General features: G+C 56.0%; 1 protein-coding gene across 1 annotated transcript in view; it reads left to right on the forward strand.

Annotated features, from left to right (window-relative positions):
- Positions 1–327: 327 nt before the first annotated feature.
- The window catches only part of RXRA (retinoid X receptor alpha), a 115,152-nt gene continuing 98,679 nt past the window's right edge, over positions 328–16,800 (forward strand). The window contains exon 1 of the mRNA XM_050907826.1: positions 328–421. Within this exon, the coding sequence (XP_050763783.1) occupies positions 394–421 (28 nt within the window). The 5' untranslated portion in view covers positions 328–393. The remainder of the gene's footprint in view (positions 422–16,800) is intronic.

Genomic DNA, 16,800 nt, shown 5'->3' on the forward strand with positions numbered 1-16,800 from the left:
GCGGCGCTGCGCGGCGGGGCGGGCGGTCGCTGCGGGGCGGTCGCGGCGCTCGCTCCCCCCTGCGCGGGCCCCGGCGCGGAGCCGATCGCGCCCAGCGGAGCCGAGCGGCGGAGTTACATTGTTGGGAGTTTGCAACAACTCCGCGGCCTCGTCTGCGCGCCCGGCGCTGCGCGGGGCCGCCGGTGCGGGGCTGCAGCCTTCCCCGCCTCCTCCTCCTCCTCCTCCTCCGCCCCTTGGGCTTTTTTTTTTTTTTCCCTCTTTCCCCCTTCCCCCCCCCTCCCTCTCCCCCTTTCGCTTTGATTTCGCTCTCCTCCCCTCTGCGCGCCCTGTGTGTGTGTGTGTTTTTCGCCGCCGATCTTCACCAAGCCCCTTGGCATGAGTTAAGCACCAGCTATGGACACCAAACACTTCCTGCCACTGGGTGAGTTTTGTTCCGAAAAAGATTCTCCATTCCTACGGCGGGGCGGGGGGGGTTGTTGTTGGTGGTGGTTAAATAAAATAAAATAAAATAAAATAAGCTCCTGACCTGCCCCCTCGTCCGCTTCCCCTTCCAGCTGCCCGCACTGGGGAGGCAGCGGGCGGGGGATGCGCTGCGCCCCTTCCCCGGGGAGGGCAGGCAGCCCCGCGGGGAGAGTTGGTGTCAGCTCCGGGGCAGCGCCGGGGAAAGTGCCGGGCGGGCCTGCCCCGTGGCCCCCGCTCTGTCCGCTTTATTTTAGTTATTATTTTTGGTTTGGTTTTTTTTTCTTTTTTTCTTTTTTTTTTTTTCCCCCCCTGAGGCGCAGCCGAGGGGGCAGCGGGCCCCGGGCGGGGAGCCCAGCCGAGCTGAGCCGGGCCGGGCGAGCGGCCGGCGGCGGCGGGAGGGCGGCGGCGGCGCAAGCGGTATTTTCAAACGGGGCAGCGGGCACCCGGGCTCGGCCGGGAGAGCCCCCTCCCCGCCCAGGGCTAGTTCTGCAGGAGGGCTTGGCAACTCGCAGCCTTTGCTTTTCTCTTGCTTTTCTCTCTCGGGTTCTTTTTTTTTTTTTTCTTTTTTTTCTTTCCTCCTTTTTCTCTCTCCCCGCCTCTCCCCGCCGGCATCTGGGGCGCGCAGCCGGGCAGGGGGAGGCGGAGCGCCCGGGGGGACCCCGGTGCTGCGCCCGCACCGGCCCCTCCGCTCGCATCCTCCCTCGCTGGTGGCTCCCAGAAGCCGGCACGCTTGGGACCCTCCTGCCTTTTTTTTTTCTCTTTCCCTTGTTTTTTTTTCCCTCCCCCTCTTCTTCTTAGTTATATTTTAAAAACCTATTTCCAGCTGGAGTTTGCCATCGTTTCGGTGACTGAGTCAAGTCCTGGCTTGTAAGGGCGAATGCCTCCTTGCGTCTCGGTTTCAGGAGAAGTGATATTGCAGAGCTCAGTGTGCAGGGTGGGGGGAAGAAAAGTTTTGGCGAAGTAGCCCGGCGCCAAGTCCAGGCGAGGGGGAAGAGGGACGAATCCTGCCATCTCTGTCACCGCTCAGCGCGGCGGCGCGTGGGCTCCCAGCCTCCGGCCGAGCAAGCCCACAGCCAGTGAGAACATCCATTCCAGCTTCTCTGGGCTTTAAATCTGAGCTTAACCTCTGCTAGCCTGTGGTGGTGTGTTTTCTTTCTTTCTTTTTTTTTTTTTAATGTGGTTTTTTTCGGTTTAAGAATTGCAATTTTAGTTGTGCCTTTGTAAGAGCGGAATAAATATAAACACCATCACAAGGTCCCCAGCTAGCCCTGCCCCCCAGGAGGTTTTCCAGGACTGCTGTGGTCTGGGGGCTTTGGCAGGGAGAGCCCAGCCCCGTGGGCTGGCAGATCTTCAGCTGGCATCTATTTTCCCTAAAAACCACGGTTTTGCAGTGCCCCTCGTTGATTCAGCTGTGAGGTGGGAAATGCTGCTGGGTTGACTTACCCAGAGTTGCTGCTCAGGCTAAAAGCATCCCACCTGCAGCGTTCCCCAGGAGCGGGTCCTGCTTTCAAAGTCAAGCCGACTCCTTTTGGGTGGATCAAATGCAGGTGTCGGGGAGCGAAGCAGAAAGTGCCCATCTCTTGCCACACAGAAGCAGTTTAATCTTAGGGGTGGCTGTTGTGAGACTTAACATTTCCTTTGATGCTCTTGTGGAAGACAGTCCAAACCTCTGTTGATACGGGCAGGATCAGGCCCCTACGTATATACTTGCGTTTTCTTTCAGACCTGAGCTCTCCTGTTACGCTGTAGATGCTAAATAATACGTTGTGTTATTAGTCAGGTTGACTTTGACGGGGGAGGAGAGGGGAAGCGTGTGTCACCTTGCTGCTGGCTCGCATAAGCGTAAGGATTTTCACCCTGGTGCAAATGAAAAACAACTGATTTATCTGCTCATTTATAAATGTGTGTGTGTGTATGGCAGGGAGAGGGGTGGGTCTTTGCAACATGCTGGGCAGCATACCGGGAAGGATCCAGAGGAAAAACAAGGCAGCCACCCCAGGACAGCGGTGCTGGGTGGGGGTTGTAACTTCGTGGTGCTGGCTTAGGAGAAAATTCAGCTGCCTGCGGGAGCTGTTGAGGGTGCGTGGTCTGGGTTTGTGTCTGCTGCGTGTTGCACGGCTGCAGAAGTGACTCCTAAACTTTATCCACTGGCCTTTGGTCAGCGATAACTGGAAAAATCAGCTTTGGTTGCAAGGGCAGTGGGTTCTGCAGGTTTTGGAGGGGGAGATTATGGTCCTGCTCTGAGGATGGGAGGCAGGTAGAGCCTGAAAGCATGTGAGCAGTTTGTAAGAGCGAGGGGAGCCGCGAGGAGCGCGAGCAGAGACCTTCCCAGTGAAACCAGAGCAGAGACCTTCCCAGTGAAACCAGAGCGGAGCTGGTGGGGCCATGGGGCCTCGGTGCTTTTTGGAGGTGGGATGGTCCAAAACCTGCCGGGTCCCGACTTTGCAGAGCGCCAGGGTGTTTCGCCAACCCCATCCCATGTCATGATTGGGAGCTGGCATTTGCAAGCCGAGGGGGGAAAAAAACAGCCAGGCTTGTGGAGTTTGTTTCCCTGCACACCAGTACGGGCCTGAGCTGGAGAACAGGAGCAACTGGGGGCCAAAATCAGGCTCCATTACTGTGTGGCCCCATCAAAATCTCAGCTCAGTTTGGCCTAAAAAGGATAAGCTGGTGGAGGTTCCTGGCCAAGTCCTGCCCGTGGTTAGACTCATATAACCCTGCTGATGTCATGGGTGGAAGCGTGGCCAGCGCTGGGCACTTTTAATAGTAGTATCTCATTTTCCTGCTCGTCTCGGGAGCTGCTGGCAGATGCCAGGCAGAGGCTCCGCACGAGGACGGCACGTCCCTGGGCATCTCCCAGGCTGGACGCTGTCGTCCTGCGGCTCCGTCTGCTATCCTGCTCCCAGGACAACCTGCAGCCCGATCGTGGGGTCTGTGGGCAGCGGGGCTGCCTGCGCCTGCCCCGTGTCTGCCTACATGCAGCCTTTCTGCATGGCGCAGGTATGACCGCAGCCCTGGGCGAGGCTCATAAACATCTCGGGGTCCAGCGGATGCTGCTTTAGAAGCTGTCTGGGGCTACAGGTCTCCCTTTACTCGGTTTTGAAGGATTGGGGATGTCTTGCTTTTGTTGCTTTGGGGTGGCTGTGCTGTGCCGAGTCTCCAGGAGGAGGAAAAATCAAGAAAAAGCCGTTACGCAAGTACTTGCGAGGCTGGGGGGGATCCACATCTCCAGCCTGGTGGGGTGCACGTGCTGAGGTCAGGCTTTGCCTGGGGCCGGGCTGGGGACTGATGGGCAAACCAGGGAACTTGGTTCTTCGGGTAGCTGCTTGTTCCCAAGGCTCTGACCATTGCAATCCTTTTATTGCTTCATTTTCTTCTTTGCCCATTCCCCTAAGAAGGTGGTAGCTCTTGGGGAGCAAAAGGGGGATGGTGAGCTTGGGAAGCCCTCCCTCGAGGCTCAGCCTCATGGGGGGGGAAGAAACAGTTAATGGGTGTCTGAGGCCGGTGCTTCCCTCCCGGAGGTCAGTTCACCACTGGGTTGCAACCTCTTCGAGTCCGTCTTCCCACCCGTGCAGCCGTGCCAGGGATGGCTGCAGCTGCTCAGGATGTGGGGTGAGAACTGGCCGTGCGTGGCCCTGCCGAGGCCGGAGCGGGAACGCCTCCGAGGAAAACAGCAAAACAACTCCCTGTGTCCATCTGGGGGGGGGGGGAGCAACCCGGAGTGTGGGGGCTGCTTCAGGTGGAAGAGAGCGTGGGAGTCTGAGCATCCATGAGGCATCTTCATCCCGCATCCCCTGGCCTTGCCATCGGGCACGTGGCCGGGATGAGCCTGGATGCTGTGCAAAACCCGAGGCAGATTGCTGGGAGCCCACGTCTGGGTTGAGACCTCAGCGTGATCCTCAATTCTGCCTTTTTTTTTTTAAGCTTCAGAAATTTACAGCTGATAGGAAAATCCATAGAGAGGAAAAATTCTGAAAGATGCAGAAAGTGTCACGGCTTGTCCGAGTATCCCTGTGAGGAAGGAGGAATCCTCTGCCCCACATCTGGAAGATGCTGGCCGGCTCCGTGGGGCTGCCAGTGCTTGCACTAGAGAGGGGCCTCGTAGGAGCGAGAGATAAAGTATAGTCATGTTCCGGTCTCTCTTGCTGAAGCATAGTGTAGGGCTCGACCTCTCCCAATTGACATATGCAAAACAAGCTGGGAAGGAATTTTTGCCTTTTTCAGAATCTGGGCTGTGACAGTTAAATAAATCCTCTGAGGGTCCCTGAGTTTACTCTGCGTTGTCCTGCTGTGTTGGAGAGAGCGTTTGTGTTTCTCGTATTTAGGGCATTTTATTTATTTAAAAGAGAGCGGGGGAGAAAGCCACAGAATTTTAGTTATTCATTGCAAATATTATTATTGGCATTTTGCTCCCGTTGAAAAAAAAGAAAAAATCAAGGGGGGAATCAAAACATTTCACTGGAAAATACACCCTGGCTTTGTCCCACCCACATCTTGAAGGCGAAAATAAATATTTATTAAGAAACGGGTTAAAAACCTTTTTGTTGGAGTATTGTTTTCTGGGAGCAGGGGTGGATTCCCATATGCCAGAGCTCTGCCACGCGGCTGAATTTTTCTTCTTCTTTTAATTTTTTTTTTTTGCAGGATGGTTCAGAAAACAAACAGCGGAGCTGTGGGCGCCGCGGGGCAGGGGCTTGGGCTTTGGGATGTTCTTCGGTCCTGCCTCTTGCACAGGGTGCTCGTTCCTACGAGCATCCCGACGCCTTTCGGAGGGGACCGTCTGTGAGCAGGGTATTCCCCCAAGGCTCTCGGCTGCCTGAAATCACCGAATCATTCTTGCTATAAATATCCCGTGACCCTGCTGCGGGAGGCGGTGAAACAGCAAGAGGCGGTGGCCCTTGGCAAGGGGCTTAACCAAGGGTGGTGGTGATGGAGTGGGGATACCGAGGGGGTCCCTGCCTCCCGGCTGGGCTCCTCTCTGCCGAGCTGGGCTGCCGGTGGTAACCAAAGCCGGGGACACCTCAAATCACTGCCGGGGAAGTGCTGGGTATTGCGGGGACCTTCCCTGGGAGCTCGGTAACCTAATTGGGCTCTAATTAATCCTGTTCTCTGGCTCCGATCCCCAGCGCGTCTCCCCATCGTCACCTTCCTTGGCGGGCGAAGGAACTGGGTCTCTCCTCCCTCCGGCCCGCGGTGCGAAGGGATGCTCGGCAGAGCGAGCGTGCTGCTGGTGCAGGATCCAACCCGGCAGTTCCATAATTGCTTCCTAAAAGGCCCAGGTGGGCTCTCAAAGTCAGTATAGCTACGAAGCAATAGGGGAAGCAGCCTGGGTGGTTTTATTTTAATTGATTTTGTCAGGAGTTGCTGTATTTTATTACATTTAAAGACTAGACTCTGGAATAACTTTGAACGTTTGACACGCACACAAAAAGCAGCTTTCTGACATTTTCCTCTTTGCTTGTCTTTTATTTTATTTCTCCCCTCTCCTCCTCCTCAAAGGAAAGCGTGTGCCTGGAGGGAGGACAGAGGAGGAGGGAGGAGTGGTTGTCTCTCTCCAAAGGCTGCTCGAACATCAAGGCAGCGCAAAGCAGACGGAATAATATTGCAAATAAGGATTTAAAAAACCCTACAGAAGGATCCCCACACATGCCAGCCAGCTCAAACTGCTAGAAGATTTTCAGACAGAAGCAATTTAGCCTGGGAAAATGCTCTATTGTTGAGATGGAAACTGGCTGTGAGAACTTGCCTTTTCTGACAGCGTTTTGCCTAGCCAAAGCAAAGCAAAGTCAGGGAAACAACCTGAGTTTTTATTTAGAGAAGAGTGAGCATTTCAAAATGGAAGGTGTTTTCTGAGATAAACAGGGAACAATTCCCTTGCAAGAAAGGGAAGAAAGGGTTCAAATTAAGCCCAAATGCAGCTCCTCTCCTTTGAAATTTTGTTTAACATGGAGTTAAAAAATAATCCTGTTCAAACAGACCACTCGTAAGCATAAAAAGGTTGTGTTTTTTTTCCCCCTCTTCTTTCATTGTGATCTACAATAAAAGTTTCAAGGTTGCACCTTGGGGCTGTAATTCTGATCGCAGCCCTGTTTGTGCCAGCTCCTGCCTCTGCACATCAGGAGAGGACGGATCTTGCCTTGAAAACTCATGGTCTGCCCAGATGAGACAGATACAGGGTGGGAAACTGAGGCACGCGGGTGCGTCTGAGCGCCGACGAAGCTGGGAACGGGGCCCGGAGCGAGGGTGTGGGGCGGTTGTGAAACCTCGGCTGGGATGGCAGCTTCCAGCCCCGCGGAGCAGATCCGTCTGGGATCTGAGCTCTGTAGGGCTCCCGTAGGCTTTTGAGGGTCCCAGCTCCCGGTAGCCAAAAAAACCCAAGCTGCTTTTTGGCCTGGGAGCAAAGAAGAGCTCGCGGATGGGGTTTGTGTGTAAGCCAGGTGCTCCCAAACCAGAGGGCAAGGAAGAAACACCCTAAATATTTGTTTCATTAAGCATCAGGAGCAGGGCTCGCATCCTCTTGCTGCTCTAGTAGAAGATGGTTCCTCTCGCCATGGGCATTGCTCCTTCAAACCCCGGGGGACTTTTTTTTTTTTTTTTTTTTTTTTTTTTTGGGTTAATCTCTTGGTTTTGGTGGGTCCTGAGTGGAGGTTGGTGGTGTATTTGGGTTTGGGTCTTGCCTGAGCCATAAGCCTTTCCCCGGATTGCACTGGCTGCGAGATCGCTGCAGAGCAAAGAGATAAAAGGTGCAGTACTGGTATTTGTGACCAATAAAACGGTAATGGAATTCCCATCTGGTTGTTACTTTTCATGGTCTCCTCTTTTGTGGAGTTTTGGCTTTTTTCAGCTTTTACAGACTTAAAAGAAAAAATCAGGGGAGGGGGAGCTGAGGGCAGCCCTGGAGCCCCCCGAGGTTTACAGCCCCCTCAGCTCATGGAGCAAATCCTTTGTGCTGGGGCTGCCGGGAGCGGATTAGGGAGGGATGCCCCGTCTAGTTTCAGCTGGCTGTGCGACGCTGGGCGCGAAGGCAGAAACATTTGATTATTGTTTTTCCATTTTTGGCTGACAAGTAAGTGCTGGAAAGTTTTTTTTTTGGTGGTTGTTTTTTTTTTTTTTTTTTGCTGTGAACTCTGTGGGCTGCTGCGAGACAGTTTTGTTGTGGGCAGCGCGTCTCCTACGTGCCCATAACAGAGTCGAAATGAGGCAATGGCAGGGGTGAAGCAAGAGCGGAAGGAGAAGCGCGGGAGAGGGGTTGCGCTTCCAGCCGAGATCCGCCCGGAGATGTGGAGGTGACGAGACGGGGTTGGCACGGGAGGCGACGGAGGAGGCTTGCTGCGAGCGGGTGAGATGGTGAGTGATGGCAGAGGCACGAAGGGGCGCAGAGAGGAGCGGGGTCAGAGGCAGGCAGCAGCAGACCCGGGGGCATTGCATCGAGCTGGGGAAACTGTTTTGGCTGCCCCCGGGGGGGCGAGGGATGGGTGAGAGAGGCTTGCCAGCGCTGCGGCTTCCCTGCACTGCACCCCGGGGAGCAGCAGCCTCTCCCTGAGGACCCGTGTGTAGGTGGGGGCTGTTGCAAAAGGGGGAAAAAAAAGAAAGAGACACCCCCTTTCCCCACAGGCCATCCTTGCCAGACCATGCTGGGCTCCCCTTCTGCCCCCATCTCCTCTTTGTGCTGCCCCGTTTTTGTAAGATGAGTGACTTTATCAGGCCCAGGAAGCTGTGGCCTCTAACGCCACCGAGCAGGACCCGGCTGGTGGCAGATAACAGCATATCAGCGGCAGGTTGTGCCAGAGATGCTCGCTCGCACCGTGGTGGGGAGATGTGCGGCCCCGTGTTGCTTTACATCAGTGTTGGGGCTCCTTTTGGAGACCCCCTTGCACCCTACGGCTGCCCCGACCCACACCCGTGGGGCTGCTGCGGGCTGGGGGAGGCTTAGCGGGGGGCCAGGGGTGTGGGGTAAAAGCAGGGGTCCCTGCGAGGGACCAGGCAACTTCAGCAAGTTGAAAACCGCTGTCTCAGAGCTCTGCACCTGCATGGCCAGCCCTCCCTTTTGACCTGCACTTGTTCAAGTGTGACTTTCAATTGATCATAAAAATCCAGCGTGATTCACAGTGCTTCTGCCCTCCAGCCCGCCGGGCTCCGTCTCTCTGCATTCACTTAGCGTGAGAGAGCAAATTGCCTTCCAGTTCATCCTTCTCATTCTTAATGGGGAGCCGTTGCTTTCTGGGTCTGCTCCCCCCCCACGCACTCCTTGAATTATAATACATTAGAGATGGTGGCTTAGCATTTTAATTTAATTTTCTCTCTTTTTTTTTTTTTATTTATTAAGAAAACCCATTTCAATGCAAGCTCCCAAACGTCAGGGTGGGGAGGGAGGGAGGTGCAGCTCCCTGCTCCATCCCAGCGCAGACCCCGTGTGCGTGCGTGTGGCTCACAGACAGTGAAATTGCACCCTAGAGTTATAAAGCAATTGTCTAGCTCAGCAGCAGAATGAGCATGAAATGGTGCAGAAAGCAACTAAATAAAATTGGGTAAGGCAGATGCATGAAAATAATGACATCTCTATACCGTAGTCAGGCACGCCTGCTCTTTCTCGCACACACAGATAAACTTTTATAACAGACTTAGCATTTATTTTCCCAGGAAACTCTTCTGAAATGGAGATGTGTGTTAGTGTGGTGTGAGCCCCTGCACCCCCTCTCCCGTGTTTATGGGGCCGTCGTGCCATGCATCGCCGCCCCTCTCCTCCCCCGCCACTCTTCCCGTCCCCCTTTTCCCTTTTTTTGTTTTCAGAGCAGGATTTTTATGCTCAGTCAAACACCGAAACGATAACCTTTGCAACTTCATTTCCCTTCGGCTGTGGTGGCCGTGCAGGGCTGGGGAAGCATTGCGAGCGGGTGGCTCTTGGGGGTGACCTACCATGTCCCATGCAAATTGGACGAAGAGATGCTTTCCTGGCTTGCTCTCGCTTTGGAGTTTTCTCTTTTTTTTTTTTTTTTTTTTTTCTTTCTCTCCCTGGATGGTGGCAGCTGTAGGGACGGGACCGTGCGGGCTGTTGTGTGGAGCTTTGGGCCGTGAGAGCAGGGATGGAAAACCCGGGTCGGTGTGCTGGCTGTGTCCCTGTGTCCCTCCTCCCTGGTGATGGCTGGTGGCACCAGGGCCACCCGCTCCCACCCTCCGTATTTATCCGGCTGCACAGGTTAAAAATGCCCCAAATTGGGGGCCTGAAGAAATGACCTTAACTGCGATTCCTCCCCAAACACCCACCCCGATGCTTCCCCTGGGCTCTGTGCTGCTGTCCCTGCTCCAATGCCGCCCCGGACCCTTTGGCCTCAGCAGAGGCACGTTCCCCCCATCCGCTCCTGGGAAGCCGATATGTTTCCTGACATGGTCTGACGTTTCGCTCCTCTTGCACCGGGATCCCCACGAGGCTGGCAACAAGTTGCTAATCTTCTCACCCAAGAGGCCTTTTAGGTGACATTAAGGCTACGTCACCGCCGTCCTCGTGCCCTCCTGCCTCCGAAGTCATCGCTGGGCACTGCTCCACGTGCTCGTGGTGCTGGGGATGCCCTTTCTCAGTGGGGTGCTGCCTGCTGCATCCCGACTGGGCTGGCTCATCCCAGGGACAGGGAGCGGGTGGCAGCAGTCAGGCTCCCGAGTCCACTGCTCCCCTGTTCGGAGGGCTCAGGACTGAGCTGGTCATGGATCCTTTCCCTCTCTGCAAGGAAAATTAAGTCCATCTTTGCACTGTTGGGCTTGCTGCGCCGCAGCCTGGGGCTCACTGCCCAGCACCTTTGCAGCAAAGCCTCCATCTCTGATTTTCCTTTGCTGGGACATGTCCCTGGGGTCCCAGATTAGCCACTCCAGTGCTTTGCCCGCTGCCTCCCCATCACACGCAGACCAGTGCGGATCCCATGGGTGGCTGGGAGCCGTGCGTTGGCTGCGCAGCCCCGAAGCACGTCACGTCACCGAGCCCAGCAGCGTGGGACATGTGCATGTTCCCCTCCTCGCTGCCTGCAAAAACCTGGCTCCTCTGGCGAGAGGCAGAGGAGGAGGCTTCCCTGCAGAGCTTGCTCCAGCTCTGGGCAGACGGATGCCGAGGCCCTGCCAGCGTTTTTGCTGGTGTGAAGCCACAGCACCGGAGTGGAGAGCAGGGAAGTGCACGCATGCAAAAATCAGTGTGAAGGCATAAATCAGGCCGAGAGTGAAAGGTTAAAGAAATCTAGAGGAAGCGGAGTGATGTGAGTGATAGAAAGGGGTTTCCTGTACCCTACACAGGCCACCCAGGCTCCCTTCCTGTCAGGGTAAACCTGCTAAAGCCGAAACTTTCTGCACCCCTAAGCAAATTGTGGTCTGCTGGATGGGCACGTTGTGAGCAAGCCGTGCCAGCCGTGCTGTTAATACTTTGTGCTTTACAGTAGGCTCTCCCCAAGCTTCTGCCGTGGTATTTATAGGATGCCCAGGCAGCTCCGGGGGAGCACTGCAGCCGTTTGACCCTACGCTGGGGAGCAGGAGCAGAGCTTGGGGAGGGCAGGATGCAATGACCTGTGCTGGAAGCTGTGCTGTCGTGGTGCAGCCCTAAATTCCCTGTCCTCTTCACTGCCTTCCTCCCTGGGCTGGTTTTCTGCAGGTGAGCCGTGCCGGCCGGCTGCCCCTGTGTCAGGGACCGGACATCAGAGGTGGCTCCTGGAAGAGTTAAGACTCCTGGGACAATTACCTGCAGGCCCCCATTTAAGCACTTAGGAAGGCTTAGCTGTGATCCCTGCTGGAGATAGCCTGGCCCCAGGCCAGCTGATACCTATTGTTTGCAAATGTCGGAGACTTTATCTAAACAGTGGTTCAGAGCCGGGGCTTGCTGGGAGCAGGAATCCCAGATGCGCTGAGGGGGCTCTGCTAACCTGCTGCAGAGGGGGGGCTGATGCTGGGCAGGGACTTGCTCCTGAGGTATACGTAGCAAGGCAGCACCCCGAATTACACCCCGCCAGCAGGTTTCTCTGCTGCTTGTAGGGTTGGGGCACACACATTTAGTTCGTTAGGGTTTTTGCCTGTGTTTCGAGTTGTATTTTGGTAGCGGTGCTGCCGTGCCCTGCAGCTCTGGGGCTCTGCCTCGGAGCTCCGGTGCAACTCTGCCTCACGGTTTCACCCTCCTCTCCAAGGGAAAAGGCAGCAGTTCCCTTACGGCAAGTCGCTCCCTCTTCATGCCTCACCTGTGGGGCAGGTTTAGGCTGTGGAAATCAGAGGCCATCGGTCACCGCGGGCTTTGTTTAGCTTGGGCGCTCAGTTTTCTCATCTTTGTTGTTTTTCCGCCTGCGCTGCTATCGCCGAGGGGTGTTCGGCGCCGCTCCCCCCAGGCACTCTGGTCGGCTGGGTGTTATGCCATGGGAGCCGAGGCTGGGCGGGCACGGAAAACCACGTCTGGCTTCTCCAGCAAGGTTTCACGGCCTCTAGGTGTGTGCAGGAAATGTTGCAGGGCAGGGATTTCTTGCAGCAAGCCTTGGGTGGCAGATAACAGCGCGGTGCCCGTCTGAAGCCCCCACCTACGCAAATGGGGAGGCTCCACCTCTCCTTGCGCCTTCCCAAAACCCCGTGGCAGTGCAGGGGATGCAAGGCTGATCCGGGCATCCTCCCAGGTCTCTTTCTTGGAGCAGTGGCATTTGCCCTTGGACACTGCCCCGGCTGCCATAAGGTGCAGCCCACCCTGGGGCCGTAGCCTGGTGTAGCTCAGCAGCACCCCGGGAGCGGCAGTCGACGTTGGGGGAGCCCAAAAGCTCTTCTTGGGGATTCATGAGCAGGCAAGCTGCAGGATACGGCCCGGGCAGCAGTGGCATGGAGGGCGAAGCTCATCCCCGAGAACAGAGGGATGCTCCCAGTCCTACCCAAAATGTGGGGACCCCAAAACAGCCCTTTGGAGGGAGGAGAGCACGCTTCGGGGTGGAAAAGTGCCTGCACTGGGTCAGGGTGCGGGTTGGGGTCCTCGCCACCCACGCCAAGTGGGAAGGGGCGAGCGTGGGGCCGGCTGTGCGTGCTGGGTGCGGGGAGGTGCCCGTGGGGCAGGAGCAGCCAGTCCTGCCAGTTCTCCCCCACGCAGGGCCGGGCGCTGGGAAGTCCCCCGAGCTGCAGTTGAGGCCGGGGTGAGGGCTGATCCCGGGTCCCTCTCTGCCACCGGTTCCCCAGGCTCTTCCTTGGCTGGTCCTGATGGCTCAATTGTAAGTCTTTGGGAGTATAGACTCTGGGAAAGCACCCAGAGAGCCTGGCCCTGGCTGGGAGTAAAAGCTTGCTTTGCATGGGAAGGGAAGGCAAAGCCAGCGCGCTCCCTAATTGAATGCACCTTTACAAATTAGTAAGGTAGAAGTGACTCTACCAAAAAAAAAACCAAACCCAAACCCCAGTGCATTGGCCTGCCCTGTAATTGTCAGTGTGGAAATCATGGGCACATGAGGACTTGCAAGCGAATGATTAAATCCGCAGCCTTATTTCAGAAGCAGAGAAAACGAGCCTCCCAGTGCTGCCCGGCCCTGCGCCGGGGCCGGGGGTCGCGGGTGACCCTTCAGCAGAGGAGCCTTTGCCAGGGTGGTTCGGCTGGCGCGGCCCCGGTGAGCGCCGGTGGGATCGGCAGCTCGGCATTGATTTCATCGAGCGGGTTCAGGATCGCATCAGCTTAACTAAGGACTGAGATTGACCCGCAGTGATTTGCTGACTTTATTATTAAGACGATGATGTGGCTGGGCTGGGGGAGAGGGAGCTTGTGGTTCCCGTCTCTGCGTGGTGGGATGGCTTGGTACAGGACTGACACCTTTTCCAAATTTTCACTGTATCTTTTGCAGTGAAGAGGTAAAATCCTCAATGTACCTTGAAGGAGCGTTTAGGAGAAGACTTCCATCCCTGCTCTTGGCCATGTCAGTAGCTGCAGAAGAATGTTACAAGGAGCTATTCATCATTGCAATTATTTTATTAAGAGTACACAGTGTGCTTGGGAGCTGGAAGAGATGGAGCTTTGGGATGTTTTCAGCATTATAAATACTGGTTGGTTACATCACCCAGCTTTTAAAAAATGGTATATGTAGTCCTGGTGAAAGAGGATTTGCAGACAACCTTGGAGAGGAGAGCCGGGTGTCTGTTCCCAGCAGGGAGAGCAGCGTGGCTTCTGCCCTTGAATCTCCCTCGGGACCAACGGGGAGAGAAATCTCCGGGCTCTGCCCCTGCGCAAAATCCCTGCGGGGAGTTTGTGCCCGGGTGCCCGTTACAGGCTGGAGATGGGAGGAACGGGCTCCTCGGGGGCACCAAATCATTATCACAGGAGGTGGGTTAGCTCCCCTGGCAGAAACACGGAGCCCTGTAGCGCACCACTGCTCCCCGCTCTGCAAATGCTCCGTATAACCTCATGCTACCAAACCCCAAAACGCTGCTCTGAGGCCTGTTATGCAGTTTTCTGCCCTGTATGGGGCCCTGCATGTTTTGCAGGGGTTGCCCAGCTCGGTGGCAGCCCATCCCGCTGCGGCAGCGGCGGAGCAGCCGGTGGCGGGTCCCGCGTCAAGCTGGCACCTCCGCGTGCGTTATCGCAGCCCGTGCTCTGGGGCTAAAGTCCACGGTGGGAAAATGCCCGGTGGACTTTTAACTGGAGTCCTCAGGAGAGCCCAGCTTAGAAACCTTTAACTGTTTCGTGGCGATCTCTGCTGGAAAACAAAGAGAGAATCGGGGAGAGGGTGGGCTGCCCACCCGGGGTCAGGTCCCTGCAGTGGGGGCTTGCTTGCGGCCGTGCTGGGGAGGCGATGGGGACCGTGCCGGCTGGTGCTGGGGTTGTCACGGCACGTGTCACTGGCTTTGCTGTCATACCCTCGGCTCTCAGCCCAGCTGTGCCATGTAGTATGGGCCCCCCAAAATCCAGCTCTGGGCGTGTAGAGGCTGCACCAGGGTCACCGGACTGTCCTCCTTGGGACACATCTCAGTGTGTGTCCCTGCCCTCCTCCCTTTGCTCTCCCTCCCGCTGCGTGGCCTGAAAAGATGAACCCTGTGCGGTGAGGAGGGGGTGGGCATTGCTTTCCTGCATCCATATCAATGGGAAGCTGCATCTGAAGCTTGAAAGGAGACTTGGCTGCTGCTTTTTTTCCTGTCCCGTATGCTGGTTTTGCCTCCTGCTTCAGGCACCTAGGTGCCCGGGGGGGGTTATTTCAGCATCTTCATCCTTATTCCTCTTGCCCTTTCCCTTGCTTTTGTTTTGCATATTGTTTTTTTTTTTTTTCCTGCAAGTTGTCAGTCTTGTTTGCTCTGGGTGGGTCTGCGGGCCCTGAGCGGGTCTTCGCTGCCGGCCCAGGGCTCCAGCGGTGCCTGTGCGAAGAGCGGGGCTTTCCCGTGGCTCCAGCAAAACCAAACAGCCACTCTCTCTGCGTCACGGGGTGATCGATCCGTCTGCGGCGGGGATGGGGACAGGGCGTGCTCCCCCAAAGGGCCAGGGCTTTGCAGGGGGGAAATTCGTGCAAGCAGGGGCAATGCAGGATTTGTGCCCCTTGAGACCAGCTCCGCATGGGACGGCATCGCTAGCAGTCCCTGGAGGCATGGCATCGCTGGCAGTCCCTGGAGGCACAGCTTTGCAGGGGAGCGGGAAAGCTCCCCGTGTGCCACGAGCTGTGCCCTCAGTGGAAGTGATTCCCGGGTGAGAAGTTCCCACTGTGGAAGCCTTTATTACTGGGCAGAGCTAGGTTTGTTTTGTTTATCATCCATTTACTTGGCTTTGGAGGCATGCCCAGATTTCTCCAATTTTGTGTGTGTGGATGTGTGATTTATTAGGATTCAGGGGTTTTTTTCTGGTTTAATTTCACTTCCTCAAACTGACAGGCCGTTTGAACAAACTTCTTTTGGATGATTTCCTCTATAGTTTTAAAGGGGCACCTAAAAATAAAGAGAAAATGTTGCAGCATGGTTGACAATTAAAAAAACACCCGGTCTGCCGCTGTGACAAACCTCAGCCCTGATTTCGGTAATGGAGAGAGCTCAGAGGGTGAAAAAACAACATGATTTCACTTTTGGGTACTTAGAGTTTTTGACAGCACTTCAGGGATCACTGGCTTTACTTGCTTCGCTGTAGAACTGATCGTGCTGCGATCCCGCACACACTTAGGCATGTTCTTAGCTTTCTGCATGCGAGGGGTCCATTAAAATAGCTGTGCGTGTCTAAAGCTTTGCCAGCTCCAAGCTTTGGTTTCCTCTCTTTGGTTTGATCTGTTCTGCAGCAGTCAGGAAGGGGGGGGGGGGGGGGGGGGGGGGGGGGGGGGATCCATTTAAGAAACACTGGAAAATGTAATTGCAGCCTCCAGAGAACAGGGAGCAGGTTGGCAAGGGCAGAGCACCTGTAGCTGCCTTGAGCTGGGTTTGCTGCTTTTGTTCTGCTGGGGTTTTTACAAGCTGGGATTTCGCAATGGCGACGTGGCTTTCGAAATAACTAAGGGTTTTGCCTGGGCGTTCTCCGGGGCTCGGCGCCGGGTGCGTTGCTGGCGATGCAGCCCACGGCGCCGGGAGGTGGTAGGGAGCCCCGGCGGCGTCGGGGCGATGCTTGGGTGCTGCCCGGGTGCAGGCAGGGACCTGAGGAGCTGCTCTGTCCATCATGCTCGCGGTGCCTGTCAGCAGAGAGATTGAGATGAAGGAAAACTTCCTTTCCCCTGTCCAAGCTATAAAAGCATGAGAGAGAGAGAGAGAGAAAGATTTCCCCCAGGGATCAGCAGTGATAAAAAGCCTCTCTTTTGAAAAGCGATGACAGAAAAGAAGTGTGTCTAATCCTCCCGGAGAAGAAAGGGAGAACATCCTTCTGCTGTGAGCCGTGCAGGGGTCGGAGGGACCCTGGCGTGGATGCAGCAACCCGGTGCTCCTGCCCGGCCGGATCCTGCCTGGCACTGGCTGATGCAGAGGAAGGGCTAGATCCTCTGTGCAGGAGCAGAGATGCTTTTTATTGCAGGGGATCCAGGCAGGTGGCCTTGGAGGAGCTCCTGGGAGCCAGCCTGCGGGTCCCTGCAGGGCTGGGATGCTGGCTGTGCTGCGATGCAGGGTGCAGACAGCGGTGCAGGCAGCCGTGTGGGCCTCCTGGGGGCTGGGGAGATGCTGCTGGCTCTGTTGCCATCCCCACATTGCTCAATCTTTGCAGAAGAGCCGTGTGGGCACCCGGCAGGGGAGAGACATGCACAGATTTTCTTTCCCCTTTTACCCTTGGCCCCGGGGCTGGAGAAGGCTGGAAAGGGGAGATGCAGCCCTGAGCGAGGAGGGATGCTTGTCCCCGGGGTGGGTATCCGAGGGACTATTGCAACCCTTGATCACTTTTTCCTGGTGATACGGCAGCGTGCAGCTGGCCTGGCT

The sequence above is a fragment of the Gymnogyps californianus genome, chromosome 18 (assembly GCF_018139145.2).
Source record: "Gymnogyps californianus isolate 813 chromosome 18, ASM1813914v2, whole genome shotgun sequence".
Classification (NCBI taxonomy): domain Eukaryota; kingdom Metazoa; phylum Chordata; class Aves; order Accipitriformes; family Cathartidae; genus Gymnogyps; species Gymnogyps californianus.